Source organism: Ambystoma mexicanum, chromosome 1p (assembly GCF_040938575.1).
Source record: "Ambystoma mexicanum isolate Mex_15411 chromosome 1p, UKY_AmexF1_1, whole genome shotgun sequence".
NCBI classification, from domain to species: domain Eukaryota; kingdom Metazoa; phylum Chordata; class Amphibia; order Caudata; family Ambystomatidae; genus Ambystoma; species Ambystoma mexicanum.
In genome coordinates, this window is record NC_090921.1 from 1,152,945,350 (window position 1) to 1,152,967,199 (window position 21,850).

Below are 21,850 nucleotides of genomic sequence, written 5' to 3' on the forward strand. Positions count from 1 at the left end.
TGAGGGAAAACGTGTCTCGCGATCGGGTGTCTCACTCCTACTCCCCAAAGAACCCACAACCCAGGTGATCCTCCCGCAGTGGTCAACCCCATGTTCTGGATCTAAAGATGATGGCTGTGCCCTGATCACATGAGAGAGAGACTCCAGGGGACCTGCATGTGAGACACCTTCTGGTTTCTCACATAACAGTGTTTGTGATAAGAGTAGGGGGATTGTGGCATGGTTGGTCCAGTCAAGAGGAAACAGGTCCATCCAAGAAAAGAGTGGAAGTTTCAAAGACAAGGCTGAACATGTGGCTGTTAACATGTGTGGAGGAGAGCACTATTTGTTGGAGTTGGTTAGGGAGAGTAGTGAGTCACAAAGGTGTTTTGCCGGTTGAGACTCAGGAACATTGAAGTCTCTGGGAAAGATGGTATTAGAGCAGGACATCATTATGCATGAGAGAAGGTTGGATAAGTCATTGTTGAAGCCACCACTCTCTAGAGGAGCCTTGTAGATGAGGTGGAAAAGTGACAGAATCATTGTGAGTTAGTGGGAACTGGCATGAGAGTGGCTGTAGGTTTCAGGCTCATCATACAGGGCTAGTTGATCTCATGGATACTTGCTATTCCACCTCTGCATTTTACCATTCAATCTGTATGTTGGATAGAGTAACGATTAAGTAGGTGGTTGTTGAAGAAGTGGGAGGAGGTGGGTTTAAACCAGGTTTCTGTGATTAAAAGGGAATTGAGATCATTGTAGGATATGAGAACAGCAATATCAGCAGTGTGAGCAACCACTGAGTGGGCATTACTCAGCATAAGGGGGTGAGTGTGGGTAGTTAAAGCATCCTCTAGTGGTGCACAGGGGTGATGATGAGGTTTGTAAAGGTAGCTGTATGGGTTTGCCTTGGTCACTTGACTGTGGGAACCCTGGACATATTGGAGATGGGCTTTGGTGGCAGAAGACCCATGGAGATGTCTAGCTGCTTTGTCAGAGCCAGAATAACTGGACCTTGGCTCTATCAGGTCTGAACAGTCACAGAAAAGGTTTCGCCCTTGTCTTTGTCTGTCTTTTTCAGAGGATGCTGGTTATGTCGATGTTTAGAGAGGATTGGTGAAATAACTGGTGGGCGGGGCAGCTGAGTGAAAAAGCCTGATCACAAGACCTGCAGCCTCCTCAATACTGTCAGCCTGGTGCCCTTATATAGCTGCAGCGAAGGCAGACAATTGGTAGTGGGCGGAGAGTCAGTGTGATTTTACATTGGTAGGGCCTTGGAAAATGATCTTGTGTGTGTGTATGTATGTGTGTGTTTCATCCAGAAGGGAGAGCCTATAGTTGTTCAGTTGATCAGAACTGTGAGGACCTGTGTTCATATTAACAATACATCTGTCTATGCATTGTTCCCACCAGCCATGCAACCAATTCTTCAAAATGGTGTGTTATTTATAATGGTAAATTAAGTAAATTAGTTGTGCATTGTGGTGTGTTTAAGAATTCCACCCTGTCACCCATGATTTTCAGTCTTTAGGTAGAACTATTGCGGGATCTAGTCTTGAAAACTGGCATCTCCATTCATCAGTAAGTTGAATGTTCTATATTTCACTCAATGTTGACATTTGTTGTCTACTCTATTGCCTTTCAGCAATTGAACTTTGAATGGCTTTCGTTAATCTAAAGCTTAGTAGTTAAAAAACAAATGACTTCCTAACTGAGTGAATTACAGACCAAAATTAATCCTGGTTAACTTCACTTCTAGTTGTGTGAATTGTATCCACTTTAACCCCAAAGTCAATGGGAGTTTGGTTGATCTTGGCCATTCTTCTTACCTGGCTTCAAAGTGGCCCTCATTATATGTTTGGTGATATCTTGCCAGTAAATCTGGTGCAAACGGCAATACCATTACCAGCATCTGATTGCCGGAATTACCAGCAGATTACAGGTGCCAGCCATTTATCTTTTAGGGAGCAATAAATACTCCCAATTTATATGGTTATATTAATTCTGACATTTATTTTTATTGAGGCTTTAACTAGAACACAGGATATAGGGTCGCTGTTCGATGTGCTAATTCAAATACATGTATTTCTTGATTAAACATTGCTTCAATAACGCATCACACTTTCTCAAATGTCTGAGAGTCTCTGCATGTCTGGAAACAGCTCTAGCCTAGCACTTGGATTTCTCAGGTAACACAATGCACTGACCAATACATCTACAGCTGGCTCAGATTCCTGGTGGATCCCATATTACTCAAGCTACCCCATACTCGTTGAAGAAGCACCTGGATGTTTCAATTTGACAGTGCCAGTTGGCACATTTCCACAAATTCCTCGAGTACCACAATGCTGCTGGGACTCCTGAATCTTCACTCAATACCTCTCATCAGAATTTCTGTCTGAAATCATCACGTTTTGGTTCAACTGGTCATTGAGGTAGGTTTGCATTTCTCTGCAGGCAATGTACTTTTTCAAACATTGATAATGTTTGCTTCTCATAGGCTTGCATATATATTGTTTAATTGCAAACCCGTTATTAACCCAGCCACTTGTTCTAATACCCCAGCATTTCCCTTTGATCATTTCTCTGATAAATGATCTAGTTGGAGAATATCAAGTTAACTCTTTTGTACACTCAGCCTTCTAAGTTTCTTTGTGGTCTGCTGCCACCATCAGCATGGCCTCTTGCTGTACTCCTTGTTAACACTCCAGCCGAACACTTTGTAAAACGAAATGTACTTGAAATGTTGGTATTTGCAGGTTATGGTGCATAGCATCAAGCATAGTATTCAGAATCGTCCATTTTGTGGGAGCAGTTCTCTTGTTGAGAGTTCAGTAACATCGAATTTGGGGTTTCAACACAATAGCTTCCTCTAGAAGACTTGCTTTATTAGGGGGTCTGGGTATTCATTAAATATTCAGGCATATAGTTTCTCTGATAGGTAGATTGTCCAAACAATGTATTTCCTCCACCTTCATGCAATGGTGCTGTGATGACAGGTCAGTATAAACTTATTTTTATTTATTTATTTTCTATCATAGGTGTAATTGTAGCATTTGCCTTTAGGATAAGCTCTCCCACCGGTATGCAGAGATCTAGGACAATCTGTTTCTTTATATTTTTTGGAAAATGTAATTTGGTAATACTGCTTCAGTTCCAGATCCAGCTCCACAGTACATTTGACACACTCATGTGACATCACAATGTTCTTCACCTCTCACGCACTATCGCACTCATCGACATTTCTTATCACATTCTTCAAAACACAGATGGGTCGAACAATAAGATGTTGGGTAAGTTCTTAGCGTTGGCCCTGGCCACCCTGATTCTTTGGACTCAATTTTTCCATATCATTTTCTTGTACAATCTCTGTTTCACTTAACTTGTTATCCCACTCCAGATCTGGTGCTGCCTTCAAATTAAACACACGCTGCCAATAATTTGGCATCCACTTTGGTAGAGCCGTGCAATCATATGGTACTCGTCCATATGCACATTCACTTGCACCAGGAATAAAGTAATAAGTATATCCACATTCCCACAGACCACTTACACAATGGCCCTCATTACGACCCTGGCGGAAATCGAAAAACGATGGCGGAAATGCAATACCGCCATCGAATAGCGCTCGGTGCGACTATGACCCGTCACCGCAAAGTACGATGCCATTAGCGACACCGTAGTGAACGCCAACGCTAACTGCACCAAGTACGCGCGCGCGCGCCATGCCAAACCGTAAATACCACCATGGCGCAACGGTACGCGAATTCTGACCCTAGCGGACATGTACCTAACGCCATCAAGCACGGCGGAAAGTACCATTCCGCCATGGCGAGAAGTACGGCATCGCGAATCAACCGTAAACGGCCCCACTGAGTGCCTGTACACCGCTCCCTGCCCACAAAGTACAACTCCCCGTAGGTGCAATGAAGTCACAATGCAACCAGTGAAATGTACAAGTCACCCATGCATGCCAACGAACAAAAGAATCACAAGAGGGGCCAATGGGAGCTGCAGGGCACAGATGGCACGAATACAGAAGCCATCCCAATGGACATGACCACAGTCCCCCACCAAGAAACGCACGCAAACACAGGCACCTGTGACCAGCAATATTCCGAAAATCACATCATTCCACCAGTCCACCTGGCTGACCGGCATCTGTTACACAAAACCCAATCCCCCGCCTCTGAGCATGACAACATTCAAACAGTCATATTGGCAGCCCCCATCCCTGACCTCACTGGGCTTCGTAGGCAAACGCGCCCAGCACAGTACCACGCAACTAAACTCCGAAGCTGGAACCCAATGCAGATCTCCTCACAATACATCGCTCCCCAAATAGGAATATGCCACATCACTTGCAAAGAAGAACGCTACACGGGCCAAATCAGAATAGAAATTTAATGCACAACAAAATCACCAAGCCCATACAGCCATTAGGCCATGAACTCCAAAACACATTTCACCATTGTGGGCTGCATCCGCAAGAAATGACCAGCTACTACTTGTGTGACGCCCTGTTCCATCATGGTACACAGAGCCACATTCACGTACGAAAAGGCAACATGGAAGCGCACAGAACCGCAGGGCCGTCCCAATGGGGAGGCACTAGTCCAGCTGAAAGGCCGAAATGTTGCTCCGAGCCACTAGTACTGCGTAAGGGCATGTGGCCCATTGGCGATCGTCCCATAAGATCGTAATGCTGCTCCACTGATTAACACGAAGCAGCAGGTGTCGGGAGTAAAAGCCATCTGCAGGAGTGGCATACAGATGGCAGTGGCAAAAGGGGAGGAGATACCTGTCAACCAAAAGAAAAGAAAAAGAACAGAATGGCCATCAGAACTACATTCGAACAACTCACTTCAATGATCACACTAAATCCACAGCCATATGCATGCTAGCCCACTCCAAAGGATCATCACCACCCCAAAACCACTTGCGACTCATAACCATCTATATCGAGGTGTAAACACCATCACAAACGAGTGTACCTGTGCATGCGTCTGTGAAAACAGAATCCATCTGATGGGAATGTTAACGTGCATGGACACAAGTGTCTGAAGGCGCGTCGAGACAGGGAGGGCTCAACAAGGCCAGATAGACGATGGTCCCACTATGGCAGCCCTGCATCACATAGCGCAGGGGAGGCGGACAGATTCCAAGAAGCCCTGTACATGGCAAACTCTGTATCAAATCATCTGCCCATGCATCCATTCATCATTCCCTCATCCCGGTATAAAAACGCCTGAATATTTACCCACATAACATTAGAAATATCCATTGAGTCTGTGCGTTATGCAGCCTGCAAAATCCACAGTGCCCCAGCCCGTAATTCCTGTGTTGTGAAGTAACATGTATTTGGGAACGTCCGGCCTCATCGCCCACGTCGCTATTGCGCATCCCAAAGTATTCATATCAATCATTGCATCCTCGCCATGGCCCCTGTCTCAAGGACATTGAACAATAGAACGTTATATTTGCAGTCAGACCTGTGGGCATCTCCTCGCCGCTAGCTGAAAACCGAAAGCGCCGCCCTTCGAATTCCTCATTTGCAACATCACGTCGAAAAGGCATCTGTGGCCGTTTGAAATCACAAATTAATCCATCTAGTGCGGCTGTGTGTGAAAATGGCAACTGCCTTCACCCACAAATGGGACGCCCCGCCCGTCGGTGCAACTCGGTACAGTGATGCATGAGGGCCCACCGTTACTCGAGTACTACGTTCCACTGACCCTTCACAAGTCTGTTCGCGACTGCAAAGATTGAATGTGAAACAATGGGACCATAGCCGAATGAACATATCAACCAATGTTACACGGCCATCGGGTACAAATACATGATTGCAATAGCAAGCTGCCATTCCTCGAATTGCAGCGTTGTGTGCGGGACGTGCTCGGCCAAAGGGGAGAGCTGCTTGCACAGGTGGAATGAATCACCACAGGTGGAGGCCATACAGCCTGAAAACACATAAATTGCACACCCAGTCTCCTCCCACAACCACACCCACTCCGAAATGCTACCGGCAGGACTCGCGATGTTGGCCCTGGGGGACCTGATAGCACTGCAAGTACTCCAACTCCAAGAAGAAGACGAACACCAACTACAACCGGCCGCACGGAGGAGACGCAGGAGGAGGAGGAGGCCAAGGCAGGGCCAGCAAGGGCCGCCAGCACAGCCACTACCACCACGCAGGCAGCCCGCAATCCCACGCCTCCGAGCACATCCGTTCAACCTCACTGATGAGCAGATCCACACCCTCTACCGTTTGGACCGGGACACCATAGCCGCCATTGTGGACATGACACAGGCTGACCTTGTCAGCATGATAGATAGCCCAACCGCCATCCCACCCCTACTGAAGGTGGTGTCTGTACTACACTTCCTGGCCACAGGCACCTACCAGCACACAGTCGGACAGTTGCATGGCATTTCTCAGCCACTGTTCTCACGGACACTATTGCAATTGCTCGATGCCCTCCTGCAGCACGCAGACGACTACATCTCTCTACCACGCTCGGAGCAGGAAATTACCAACACAAAAGTGGGATTCCATGCACTTGCCGGCATACCGGGTTGCATTGGTGCCATCGACTGCACCCATGTGGAATTGGTCGTCCCACATGCCATGGAGGCCCAGTACCGCAACCGAAAACAATTCCATTCCCTGAATGTACACATGGTGTGTGACTCCAACAGGATCATTACACATTGTTGTGCCCGATTCCCTGGATCAACCCATGATTCTATGGTCTCGAGGAACTCTACAATACCACGCTACATGGAGCGACACGCAGGGAACAGATCCTGGCTACTCGGTGAGTCTCATTTCATGCATGATGATGTGGGGTATGTGATTCGGCAATGACCTGGCAGGAAGGGGGGGGGGTGTGCGTACGTAGCAATGGCATTCCACATCATACGTTTATTGTCCACATACAGGTGATGCTGGATATCCACTGAAGAGATGGCTCCTCACACCAGTCCGGAACTCACGGGACCAGCATGAGGAGGACTACAACCATGCCCACTCACGTACCCGTGTAGTCATTGAACAGGCATTCGGCCTACTGAAGACTCGTTTCCGCTGCCTCAGCAGGTCTGGCGGGGCACTCCTGTACCGCCATGAGAAGGTTGCAAAGATGGTGATGGCATGTGTCATGCTCCACAACATGTGCGTACGTAGAAATGTGCCCATGCCCCCTGACGCAGAACTGCAAGCACCTGAAGATGGTCATGATGAGGGTGGGGATGTGGCAGCACCTCAAGGAGTCTGCGAGGCACCGGAGGGCCGTGACATTCGTCAGCATCTCATTGATGCATGCTTCTAGCACTCACGCTTGGTGGCTGATACATGGACACGGTACTCGTGGCACTGTGTGTGTGTGGTACATGCACAATATGGACTGTACGCCTATGATGGCCTAGTACACAAAGATCATTGTCCACACATCTCATTGGTTGATCGTGCATTGTTTATGGCATATGTGATATCATGTTGAACACCCTATCGACCCGCAACCCAAGTGAGCCCAAAACACCCCCTCCACCCTCCTACCTCCCCCCCGAACACCAGTGTCCAAAGATGCTCATCGTCAGTGGGCAGTCGCTATTGCAAGCCCCCTCTGCGGGTATCAGGGGCACCCCTGCCTGTGGAGCGCAGGTTCCTCCCAGATCTACGTTGGGGGCTGCCCTGGACGGAACTTGCAACGGATGATGTCTCTGCCTGCTCACGTCCATGCATGTCCCTAAGGGTTTGTGAGAGCTCAGTGAGCACACGGCGCACTGCGGCAAGTTCGGCACATACGTCTTTGGACGTCGCATGCAGTTCCCCCCTCAGGCTCTCGGTGCTTCTCTCCATTTGGACTCTCAGGCTCTCGGTGCTACTCTCCATTTGTACTCTCAGGCTCTCGGTGCTACTCTCCATTTGTACTCTCAGGCTCTCGGTGCTACTCTCCATTTGTGCCCTTAGTGTCTCTGTACTTCTCTCCATTTCTGCCCTAAGTGTCTCAGTTGATGTTTCTATGTCTGCCTTAGTGCCCCCACATTCATCGGCATGGTCCTTGAGGAGCGTGGCCAGTTGCTGCTGTTGCACGATTAACTGGTCGAGGGACTGTTGCCTCTGCTGGGCCATGGCCATTTGCGGTGGTGTCACAGAGGGGCTGGTGACCTCATGTTGCCTTGCCACAGGGCTTGTGGGGGATGGCCAGTCGTCGTCTTGTGGGTGCCCCTGCGTGGTATCCTCATGGTGTACGGGATGGGACAGACAGGGGGATTGGGACAGGTCATGGATGGATCTGACTTCGACATCCCCGTTTTCTGTGTCGGAGCATGCTGCCATCAATGGGGTGTCACCTATGGTGCTGCTGCCACCAGAGGCAGTGCCTTCTGTGGCATCCATTGGGGGGACCTGTGGTGGTGGTGTTGTGGGCATGCTGGCTGCTGGGGTGCCTGTTGATGTTCCCTCCTCTGTGCTGCCACCTGATTTGTGCTGCTGCCGTGTCTTGATCCGTGCAGCTGAGGTGAAGGGTCTTTGGCCGTTGGTCTTGGCCCTCTTTGCAGGTGTGCTGGTAGGGGTGTCCTGATGCTCGTCGTTTGGATCGGACCCTGTGGTGGAGTAAAGGAGGGCGAGGGTTAATAATGGGTCTGTGGGAATTGGAATGGCATTGTATCACATGCATTGGGGTGGTACCTGAGGGTGATTTGGGTCGGGGCCTTGGAGGTGCTTTCATTTGTGTGTGGAGTGAGGGTGCAGTTGTTTGGCAGCCTGCAGTTAGGGTGTGCCTGCTGCACGTGTAGTGGGTGTTTTAGGGGTTTTTAATTATTTATGTATTTATTGTGAGTTTTAAAGTGCGCTATCAGGCCAATGTGTGTGGACGTTCTCCTGGACATGTGTTTCTGTTGCACTATGGGGACACATGGTACTTCACATGATTGGAAATTGTGGATTTAGCATTGTTTTATTTGGGCCACCTACCTGATTCTTCGGATGTCTGCACTCCTTTCTCCATCCCTCCGACTCCCTCTATGCTCTCCATTCCAATGGTGGAGGCACAGATTTCTTCCCAGGGGGTCAACTTGATGGGTGATTCAGGACCTCCCCCGGTGGCTGTGGCAATGTTGCGGTTGGCAGAAAGTATGCTACGGACGCGTATCCGCAGGTCGTCCCATCGCTTTCTGCATTGCTGTGGGTTGCGGGGTGCGGTCCCCACCGCACTTACACGCTGTGCCACCAGGGCCCATATGGCCTTCTTGTTCGCAAGTGCCGTCCTGGTCATTTGCGTGGAGAAGACGACGGCAGCATTCTCCTGGAGGGTCTCTGTTAGCACGGTGAGTTCCTCACGGGAGAAGTGGACCTGCCGCTTGCGGTCGCATGCTTTCTTCGCTACTTTTCCCATTTTTCTTGGTTTCGCTAGGGTGGATGACGGGTTGGGGTGTGTCTCAGGGTAGTGTTTTTAGTGGTTGTGTGGATTTTGTGGTTTTATAGGTGCACGGCGGGATGTTTCCCGTTCCGGGCCCATGTTTTTACTTCCGTTTCCGTATATTTACGGTCACCGTACTTTCCGGTTGGCGCTCACTGCGGTGTCCGCTGAGATGGGTGGTGGTATTGCACCTAGGGCGCCGTACGGCGGCGGTGTGGGCCGTTTTGGGGTCATTTCCGCCATCGCGGACTTTGCACTTCCGCCATGCCGTGGTGCTCGTGCCCGATGGGTCGGAATGGGCCGCACTTTGCTCCTTCGTGCAATGGCGGAAACGCTATTTACGCTGTGGCGGTCCGGTCAGTCACTTTCCGCCAGGGTCGTAATGAGGGCCAATGTATTTCCTGCCACACCACATGTCTCATTTTCGACCATGAAGAATGTCTAATATGTGTTGGTGTTGCTTTTTTTGTTGTTCTTTTTCCCCATTGTAATGTCAGTCTTTTATTTAAGAAATCAGATTCTTTCTCCCCTTACTTCTAGGTTAATAAAACAGCTGCAACACTAAACAGTGTCCTACACAGCAGAATCAGCAGTGAGTGTGTCAGCTGGTGCCATCACTGGCTTGAAATGGCTGGAATTAGTCCAAGCAGGGACATCTATGCACCACACAGCTGTACCTGTTAACAGCAACACCACAAACAGCCCAGTCAAACTGATAAGCAATCCTTCCTACAGTAGGTGTTCATTAAGACCCACCTGCTGGGCTAGAAAGGATGAAAGGGTGCTGCTGGTTCCTTCGGGAGTGACTCCCCGAAATCCGAATAAACACATTTCCAACACTGACAACCTCTTGACACTATTGCAGAATGTTGTCATTCATTAGCTGGACAATACTTGGGCTCAAAGGCAATTGAAGAGACTCCAGGAAATGCATCACTCTGTTAGTGAGGGTTTCGTATGCATTCATCCTGTAACCCGGTAGGCAGTGCCCTGCATGCTCATCAAAGTGAGTTACAACACGTCTTCCCACTTCAGACCAGTTTCTGCACATATTTTTCAAATGTTGTTTTTCAAATATTCAGTATCATAAAGAGCTCCAGTATCCATGATCGTATTAAGTTATCCTTGGTCACTGTTAATACTCACTGACATGAGTAATAAGGTTGTGCATCAGAGACTTCGCTATAGCCTGTGTATTGACCTTCAAGGTCAAATTCATTTCTATGCAATTTGAAATTATGTCAACACCAGTCAAAACATAGCTATAAACTGCCACTCTGACACTTGGATGAGGTTGCACTGTATTTCTGCAAATGGTGTCCGTAGAGCTGTGTGTGCTCTCTAGTTTACATTTACACTCTTGCTAACATTCTGCTGGTGGCCGATCAAAGACTGGCAACATAACTCATAGGGCATACCATCCCTTTCGTAGACGGGCTACTATCCCCAATTCTACAGCATGTGCCATGCCATGGAGCATGCATCTTAATTTAAACAAAAACACTTTTAGGTAAGAACTATAGGGCCTTCATATGATCACCAAAGCACCTCACTGGGAAGGGAACACTGTGCTCTAATCCATGCATTTGACCCAGTATCAGGAGCTCCATTATGAATGTCTGCTAATTCTTCCAGTCTGGTATAAGGCATAACACAAGACTGCACTCATCTTTGTAGCATTAACATATCTGCAGAGAAAGAAGAGCAAAGTGCAATCCCACTTCGTTTTCTCATCTGCAAGGGCATTCCCTCGACTGACAACATCACTTGGGGCTTAGTGAGTGAGGCATTTTACTATGGCTAATTCCTAAAACATCATTAATGATTCTAGGAGGGCATTCACATGATGTGCATTTTTGATTGGTGGGCTTGCAAATGTCAGAAATTCCCTCTCTTTGCAAAGCATGCCCTAATCATGAACCATCCCAAATGCATTGCCGGACACCATACGGATAGTCAGCCCCTTACACTTTGCTACAGTGCATGCCTGTGTCAAGACAACACACTCACTGTTTGTGCTGAGTGCATGTCTGGGATCTGTTCACTATCAATCACAGTAAGTGCAGTACACACTGCATAAAGTGATTTGAATTTCCCCTTCCAATTGCAAGTACTGACCATGTAGTACTTATAATCAAAGTTTGATAAAAATACTTCTGATACGTTTTGGTCTTCTTTAGTAAGTACTGCTGTAAATAAAAGAGAAATATGGGGCAACAGTCAGTAAGGCTGGTTGTAACACTGAACCCCTTGAGATCGTTATATTGGGTGAATTTAGCAGAATTAAGTCAGATTAAGTGAGTCTGCATGCAGGTAAATGTTATCATAGTGTTTTGAATAACAGTGCAGTAAACATATGCAGTTCTTTCAGATTTGTACTGTTATAACCGCAACCGCCACTGACTGCAGGCAGGGTGGAAACCACCACAGGATATAGTACTGTACTTTATTGAGCAATTGGTCTATGCATATCACCATGCTTTTGTCTTAACACTGCTTGCGCATTTGCCTTTTTTTCAGAATAATATAGAAAACATGTTTTTGAGTAATAGGACTTCCCAAGTTCAGGCACAAAGGCCAAGACTTGCCTTGGACCTGCAGAGTCATTATCTGCCACTTTCGACCCCTGTAAAGGTTTTAGCATATGTGAATAAACAATTTTGTTTATCAGACCCACTAATGTGTCATAAACAAGTACCCAATAGAGGCAGTAGCCTGTTGCCCCAATAAAAGGACTAATTGCAGTTGGCGTGGGCAATTTCAAAATGACCTCTATTCATGAATGAATTTCATAATGACCTCTATTTACGACCCCTATACAATGTTATGTTCCTAATGCCTGCTAATATGTCATACCCTAAACAATATGTTGTTGCTTTGCATAATTGTAATTGTATTATGAATGCTTATGTCCCTCCTCTGACAAGGTGTTTACCAATGTCCACTCTTGCTTACTCCTCTCATAAGATGGCAATGCAATCACTAGGTTATCCACGTACTGTACCAGTACTGAGCCTCCAGGGAATAGAATGTCAACTAGAACATATTTGATAGAAAAAGAATGAGCACTTGGTGTACCACTGTGTGAGGCCAGACCATGTATACTGATTCCACCAGATGCTAAATATGAATACATTTTGATTTAATGGGTGTATAGGAATATAGAAGAATGCATAACACAATTGTACCACCCACTGTGAAACATGTGGGTAGAGCTACTGTGGTGTTGCACACATCTCCATATATCCCTTCCTAGCTTCATTTTGGGTGCAATATGATTTTTATATGGACTAGCTGTGGGGACAATTATTCCTTTTTCCATTAGTGACTTAATTACCACTGAAATGCTGGCTTCTGCCTCTAGCTTCAACAGATATTGAGATTTCCTTAGTAGGTGCTTAGTAGTATCAACTGGAATGTGCACTGGCTCTGCTGCTCTTATCAGTCCAAGCTCATTTGCATGTTGGAACCATATCTTCGGGGCAAATGTGACATTTCCTCTAGCACTTTCTGTTTTGCTTCATATGCCCCACCACTCCTTTGTAACACGCTGTTCTGTGTACAGTAATCCTTTCACTTCATGTTCATGCTCACGTGGAATAGTTAAGAAAACTCTGGAGAACAATAAATTGCGCAACTCAATTTACACAAACAATTCCTTAGTAAAGGACGTAGAAGGAATGCTTGCTGATCTGAGAATATGCTTTCACGTGATGGATCCCTGGATTATTAGCAATACCTACACCTCATACAGTCCAAAAGACAATGGAACACCTGTGAAATATTTACATATGATTGCTGAATGGTTTCTCCCTGTATCTATTGCTCATGGCATATATTTTCCTCATTTCGCTCATTGAGAATAGGACCTTTCTTGGTCTATCTGAATTAATGGATGCAGAGAAACATCATTCTTCCCCTGGCATTCCTAAACATTGTTTCTTTGTTTAGCTTGCAAATAAAAACTCTTCATATTCACATTTGGAAAAGGAGCAGCAAGTAAATCAATGGCCCCTTTAACTTGAGGTTGAGGGCAGGTTAGGCACTCAAACTTCCAGTTGTCATTTTCTCTGGAATAATGACATGCCTATTATTTGTAACAAAACTTCTTTGGCTGCTTTGTGGATCAGGAGGATAACCTACACATCCTCTATCCCTACCCCTTGGTTTTCTAGTTCCTTTCACATTTGCTATCCCCCCTCTGAACGCGTTCACAAACACAACCGACCTCGCCCATGTTGCTGCTGTCAGACTGTAATTGAAAGAACATACGCTGTATTAATTTACTTACTTTTTTAGTCTTCACAAAAAACACAATGATTTGTCACAGACACAAGTTCAAAGAGGACCTTTGTTTGCCAGCCAACACAGACAGTCATCAATGAAAATTGAACATTGGGAAAAAAACCTGAAAAAGTACAAATAAAATATCTGGTGGTAAAAAGTATGGCTGTTTACAAGTGGGAGAATAATTAAAGACAAAATAGAGAAACATTTCAAACTTTCCATATAAAAGGGGCAAGTGAAGTAATGAAGATAGCACAAGACAATCTTGAAATATATGTTACAGACAACAGACATTGTGAACAAAGTGACAGTGAAACCAGAGAGAAAACACCCTCCAGGACTTGTCTAACAGAATAACATCACCCCTAAAACAGGTTTGAAAGGATAGCCAAAAGGTAATTACATTATTGTATGTAAAGCAAAAGCCAGAACTGATTGTTGTAAACTGAAGGCACAACTCACACAGTACATCCAGTTGGAGCACCTTCTGGGACTTGGTGGCTGAAATGTCATTCACAGCTTCACAGTAATAGTAGCCGGAGTCCATGGAGTTAAGGTTTACGAAATGTATTTCTGAGTTCTGAACAGCACCATATGGTTTATTATCCTTATACCACTTGTATCCTCTTGGATATGGATTACTGTGTCCCACGATACAAGAGATTTGAGCAGAGTCTCCTTCTCTTAGCTCTGTCATAGCTGGGTAAAGTTGTAGGCGTACTTCCTTTGGAGCATCTAAATATAAGGTACAACAATTTCTGAGTAATTTACAACACTCTTAAGCCAAAATCACGTCACAGAGACCAAAATGCATGATTATTATAGTTAGTTACAAGAGCGGTGTGATTCAAGCCACCCTTATCTGAGATGGGCAGCTTTGCTACATGGAACTATAGAGTAGTGAATACCTTCTTTTACCAACACTTGGGCAACATACCTACTAGAAGGAACAGAAAACCCTGTGTCCCCCCAATGGTAACTATTTTGTCTTCTATGAGGTGGTATTCTCCCTAGAATTCAAGCAGAGGAAAGATCTCTGACAAATCTGGAAGCAACCAGAATGAACACCAGAATGAACACCCCTCCTCCCCCACTATGTGCCAGGCCTAATAATAGCATACACAGGAAAATGAACTGGCGGTGGAAATATCTGGGTACTCAGGTAGTATTGCAGTGGCGAAAGAAACATTGCTTTTGAATGTTAAAGGGTATATAGTCCCTAATACCCAGGGCAGAGACTGTATCAGGATACAGTGCCCTCTAATATTGGCCTAAAGTGATTCTAAGGCACTACATGCAGAACAGCAGCTGCACAGTGTCACTACTCTTTGACTGCTTTGTCACTCCTTCAGTCCTGATTTACCAGCCTCCTGCTCACACTATGCTCTGTCCCACTCCATCCACTTCCTATCACTCAAAGTAACTCAAAGTGGTTGTTCCTTGATTCGATTCCACACAATACCAGCCATGCTTTGGGCACCATTTACACAAATCCTACTTTCTGCTCCACTTGCAATCACCATAAATAACTCCTGTGCTTCCCATGTGCCACCTTTCATTCCCCTACCACCCAATCTACTAACCTTACACTAAGGTGTTTGAGCGCCCAATGCCTATGAAAACATACTTCCTTTATCTCTAAACACTCTCATTCTCACAATACACAGCAACTTCGATCACTCTTCATGACACAGCAACACCCTCTGCCCTCCTTACTGAGGCTGCTGCTGTTTCGCAATCCCTTCATCCTACAGACATAACCGGGTGGTTGGTGTCATGATAAGCAAAGCTAATCCTTCAACACACCATTCTCCATTTCACGTCTGCACTTTTTCCTAGAATATGGTGTTGTTAAACTCCTTAAACGCACCCTTTGACCATCTATTGTATCTTCAGGTTTCCTGGTGAAATCAACTTCTTATTCTTGGACCTTCACCTCGACTCTCCTCCCACAGTAAGCCCCAATGCTCATATGAGATGACTATGCCCTCAAAATATATCCTCTACCCACCGACTTCAACTTGATGCTCAAGTCTCTGATTGCTCTCTCACTTCCATTATATTCACAATCACCTGATCCACACTTTCTGCCTCTAATCTTCCGTGATTGCCTATATGCACTCTTTTCCATCATACATATGAATATTCCCTCATATAACTAACACCTGTATACACCCGCAATCTCCCAATTATCTTAAAGAAGAAGTATTCTATCCCTAAAACAGGTCAGGTTCTCTCTAGTAGTTCCTGCTTAACCCATGCCGTTTTATGATCAAGTGTTACTTGACTTCACATAAGACCTTTTTTCCATTTGAGTATCACTGCCCAATGCACAACTGTATTCCCACCAGAACGTTCCCTCAGCCATCATTTTTATTGGAAGTTCAGCAACTTAAGACCACCAAGCAATGTGATCTAAAACACCAGGGTTAATCAAATAACTCTAACTTGTTTCACACCATTCCCAGCACTTAGACTTTCATCTACTTTCAAAGCCCTTCTGCCCACATCCACATACCTAACCAACTTTCTCTATCACTCTTCCCGAACAATTTTCCTAGTCTCACTTATTTATCACCCATTCACTTGAACGGCAACAGTAGAAGAGTAAAGGCACCGGTGCTAACTAAAGCAATGCCCGAACATGACACTACTTGAAGGTTCCACACAGTGGCAGAAGCATATTTTGGTGCCTGGTGGGACGAATGGCTCCTGATGGAGAACCAGTATTCTAAATGATTACATTTCAGTGGTGGCTTGTGAACATTTTAAGTTAAGTCAGTTAACTTTGTGACTTTGAGCGCTCCAAACTTCTCTCAGTTCCTCAGAGCGATTCATGCAGATTGGTTTCTTAAATCACCTACTCGTCTATCTTAAATCACCTACCCATAGAGACTTTGAGATGCTGTTATGTTGAGGCTAAAGCCAATGTTTGTTATAGTGCTCCTTTTAGGCTATCTCAAGTACTTTGTGAACCACCACAAAAATAGGATGTAAAAGAGAGTTGCTGTGGTTTCTTTTTCTTTGGATTATCACAGATAAAAGATGAAGATTTGCTCAAGATATATTTAAGATAAGTTAAAACACATTGAGATTTCCTGAGGATGTGTTCTGTAAATTACATGAAAGGTTTTGACCTAAAAGCTTTATCGTGGGATTAATCTGTTTTGTTGTTAAATGGTTGTAACCTGTTTTGCACAATACTTGATTGTACAACCACTTTTTATTTGTGTATTCGTTTGAGTGACATGATTTTAGCTATTGCTACTTTTTTCATTTCAGGCAAATGATTAAATCTCGATTCTGGAGTAGTGTGTTTCCCTGAGTTCATTAATGATTATTCCTTTATTGAACGGGTTGCTTGGCAGCAGATACCTATTGCAGACTGATACCCACTAGTCAGTCCAGTTATGGAAGTTGGATAGGGTGAGTAATACGTCTGACTCATGTGCATAGGCTATACGTCTTTTAGAAAAATAATTGACTAAATTGCTATTTAGTTTTTAAGATTGTGTTTTATTGGCATTTTGTTCTTAGGTCAGTAAATGTTGCCGACATTTCTCCCAATTGGAAGGCACGTGCTATAATTTCACCTTTGCTTGCACTTTCTCAAGGCACTTTAGATTAAGTACAATGCGCCAATAGAATAAACAGAATTATGGGTTTGATACTCATCGTGGAAGATAAATCTATCTTCAAGGGCACCTTTACTTAATATGAAAGGTGTTCAGTGTGGTAATCATCCAGTACATTAATTACTTATTATATCATAAGTGTGCTCTCTCTTGTCACACATGCATGTTCAACATGTTCAGTGTTTTTACAGTGTTATACAATTAGTTCATAGCGCATAAATCAAAAACATTCCATCTATTTTGTGAGATCACTGGTTACAGATTCTGTAATAGTGGAGGAAAGCTAGGAGGGAAGAAAAGTGGAGAGGTATGTTAGTACCTCTATATTAGGGTGTGTATAAGGTTGTTCAATTAATATTTCAATCATATCCCCAGAGAAGCTCTTACCTATTGTATGCTGTATATGCGCGCTCTCTCTTCCTTAGGAATGGTAAGTATGTGTTTATTGCGTCCTTGGCCGTACCTAAAATTTGTTGAATTTAGAGCATTTGTGCCGGTTGAGTGGTGGGAGTCATTTTTAGCATATGGTGCAGAGAGTAAGTAGTGTACCCCAAAATCATCAGAAGGTTGTGTAAACCTGATTACTGTCAGAATATTCCACGTGGTGCTTCATTCTAATTGTATTGTGCAGTTCATTTAATTAATTCATTTGGCGTGCAGGAAAAGTGGCGGTCACAGATTTACCACCACTTTTTTCCCGCACCGCCAAACTTGTAATGACCCCCATTGGCACCAAAACATTTCATGGCTCCACGCATATTTTCAAGGTAAAAGCATATGCCTTTTCACAAAGTAGCCCCAACAATACAGAAACAATTTCTTGTCAACTTCAATTATAAATTGCAGTTAAAAAGTAATGTTTCCTCATATTTTTTCAATTCTTTTCTAAGAATGCAACATTTTATAATATTAAGGCGCTGAAGCTTGTCAGTACAAGTGTCAAGTTATGCTAACAATCATGAACTCAAGCATGTTTGTGATAGTTTTGCAAGTATGTTTATGATTTTTTATGATTGCTAAAAATTCTGAAAATCGCTTTTGGGCCCTCATTTGCTACACATTTCTGAAGCAGTGAAATTGGTGGGGTGGTTTATGCTAGAAGTAGCATTTTAAATGTCATCACAAGGAACTCATTTTTCTCCAAAGCTTTCTTAGGAGTGGAGAAGGTGAAGAGCTGTGGTATGCACATCTTGTTCAGTTTCATGTAGGCTTGTAGTGTCGACCCATGTGCACCATCTTGAGGTAGTTGTGGTAGGTAGTATGTAATGCAGCTTCATCAGAAAAGCATTGAAAACCAAGTAATCAAGTAGACTGTACCCCACTGACTGTTCCCCTGTAACCATGGAACACAAATACTGTTTTATTGTCCTATAATATCTGTATCACTCCTTGAGAGTTGTATTTATGTAACCTGTACCTAAATGAATATTCTGTAACAGCGCCACGATGCCTGAGGGCAGTTGTGTGCTTTATAAATATAAATAAAGAAACAAATAAATGAGCTGCTTCTTCGAGGTGGTGAGGACCACCAAGATGCAAACCTCATATTGATAGGTTCATAATCAGACTTATCTGTCTTCCAAGCTTCTTTATCAGAGGTTGGTTCATTCGAGTGGTCAGAGACTGGGTTACCTACTCAGGGGGTAGAAGAGTAACTATAGATACGTGGATGGTGGGCATTGCCCAAGAAGTATTAGACTGCATTGGGGAGCCACTATAACAGCAAAGCAAGTTCAACCCCAAGTCTAAATGAGCAATGCCACATATGGCACCACATGTCACAAAGACATGGAAAAACAGAAATAGATGATTTTGGTTCAGAACATTGGTATTTTAATCAGAGTTCCACAGTAAAAGGGGAAACAGGCTTTAATTTGAAAATGTTTCTCTCATCAGTGATATAAAAATAATAACTTAAACTAACATCCCTAGGGATATGTGATCCTAGTATCCTTAACCTCTTGATACTCTCTCCCATGACTCTGTCTCACGGGGGAATACCAAGTTTGGATCTCAAGGGCTTGCTAGTCTTCCTGAGGCCTTCCATAGACTTCTTTCTGGGGAGTAGGGCCCTTGGAATTCTCTTGTTAACTGCCTCATTGCAACAGAGTGTAAAGAAACATGTACATTCATGTAAAGTGTCTTTTCTTTGACAGGTTCCCCAAGAAAAGTCCTCACAACAATAAGTCATTTTCCCGGTCTAACCAACACTTTACTCAGTCTTTTTGGGACAACACTGCCTGATTAGACAACATCCCAGCTGAAGGTGGATCCCCTCATTTGGCCTTAGGTTGGCTAGCATATTTTGGGTTATCCAAACTCCTCTTGAAATTTTAAACTTCCCAGAAGTAAGGTCCACAATGTCACCAAGAAATGAGGTAGGCCGGGATGGTCCCTAGTTGGTTGGTCAGTTCCTGTAGTACTTCCATATCGTAGGGCCCTATTCCTATTACCCAATCATGTTTCAATTCCTGGCTTCCTGAGTCAATGATTTATTATGTCTCTGAGCTTGTTTCTTTGTCTCAACTCTATCTTTCAAGCAGTTGGCTCTTTACTATTTCATCACAAGCTTGTTCCTCCTCTCTCTTTAATAAGGTAACATGTGCACAACAATGTCTTACTGTCTGACTATTACTAGTCCTGCACCAGTTAACTTCCTACCCTCTATTTTTTTTTCTTTTTACCCTTTCATATTTCTACATGTTATGGCTTTTTTGTCAGCCTTCTACTTTCTTCCTCCAAATATTCTATAATGTTCTCTGTTATTACGACCCAGGCAGTAAGGGGTTAATGGCGCCGTAAAAGGTGGCAGCGCCGTTAACCCCTAACCGCATAATTACGAGGTCCCTTTGCGGGTCTCTACCTTAACGGCTGGTAAAACCAGCCATTAAGTAGGGACCCGCAAAGGGACCTTGGAGGTAATTACGGTACCTCAATTTGCAGTACCGTAACTACCGCCTTCCCCATTTCCATTGTGCCCTATGGGGGCAAAAATGGGAATGGGGAAGGGCCAATGGTGAATGGGGAATTATCGCCCCGCCAACCTTGGAATGGGGCAGTAATTCCGCCATTCACCATGGCGGAATCGGTAAAATACCGGCGGCAACCATGGCGTCAATAGCGCCATGGTTACCGCACGGGTCGTAATAAGGCCCATTTCTCTCTGAATACTTTGTCTATCCTCAATGGTCTTTTTGAGTATACCTTGTGTAGACCTCGATTTAATTGTTCCCTAACCCACTAGTGTGGTTATCGCCACTAGGCCTGTGAGGGACCACTCTAAGCTCTCCACCCCCACAGTTTAGCTGCAAAAGGAAGGGGTGTTTGACAACCTGCAAAAAATAGATGTCATACCTAACATGAGATTGGCCGCCAGCTCAGTTCCCTGCACTAATTACGCAGCATGCAATAACCACATGACTCCAAGTTATCGTTTAGACCCAATTGTAATTGGTTATTTATACTGTGCTTAATACCCAGAGGATTCTAAACACGGACCCGGGGCTTGAACCTGTGGTGCTCTGCATTGTCTTCGTTCCAAGGTGAGCGCATTGCCTCTGAGCTATCCTCCTGACACAACAGGGAACTCTACTTAAAGAATCAATAATGTACTACCTATTGATCTTTCTTATGAACACATCTAATCCTTACCACTCTAACCCAAAGTCAATCTTCCTCAGGGAAACCTTGCACATCTTGACTATCCCATGCTCAAAGGTGTCACACAGAGATTCCCCTGATGAGGATGTGGAATATAGAGCCTCTTTACCTCCCTATGGTCCCCTTCTTTTTTTTTTTTTTTTTTTTTTTTAAAACTTTTATTTTTGGTTTTTTTTGAATTAACAAACAACTTCTCACCCACATTAGGGTGGAATTAGCCTAGCGATGTTTCCCTACCTCCCCCCCTACTCCCCCCCCGCCTCTTGACCACCCATTACCACAGTGACCAGACCGGATCTCTGAGTATGCAACCAGTTCTACGTTTTAGTATGAGAAGTGAGACACCTCTAACTGTTAACAAGGAAAGGGTCCTTCTTTATTGAGAGTTGACTGGGGAGGTCGGGGTACTCTCGGCCTCTTTCATCAGGAATATGACTAGTGGTCCCCAGATGTCTGGCGGGCGCGCATGTTGCGGTAGAAGCTTAACGAAATCTGTTTCGACATCTTGGCAGTAAAGAATGTCTTTGCGCCAGGCGGTGACTGTTGGGAGAGGACCGCGGCCCCAGGCCATAGCGACTCTTCTACGTGCTAGTGTCAGCAGAATGCCTGCTAGTTTTCTTGTAGGGGCTTTCAGTAATCTGGTCATGCCTAGTAGAGCTGCTGTGTTGGCTGGATGGACTGATTCTCCAATTATCGCACTCGTAGTCTCCAGCACCTGGGTCCAGAACAAAGCCAGTTTAGGGCAGTCCCATGCCAGATGGACGAAGCTTGCTGAGGTCTTCCCACACCTCGCATATTTTAAAGTTGATTCTGGGTGCTGCTTGTTCGCTTTGGCTGGCGTATAGTATATTTGGTGCAGATAGTTGA

At 44.8% G+C, this 21,850-nt stretch overlaps 1 protein-coding gene across 3 annotated transcripts in view; it reads right to left on the reverse strand.

The window, feature by feature from the left end:
* Positions 1-21,850, reverse strand: part of LOC138450253 (B-cell receptor CD22-like) — a 695,432-nt gene that overhangs the window by 208,700 nt on the left and 464,882 nt on the right. For all 3 annotated transcript variants that reach the window (XM_069604828.1, XM_069604827.1, XM_069604826.1), the window contains exon 8: positions 14,151-14,423. In XM_069604828.1, coding sequence (XP_069460929.1) covers positions 14,151-14,423 — 273 coding nt within the window. The remainder of the gene's footprint in view (positions 1-14,150; positions 14,424-21,850) is intronic.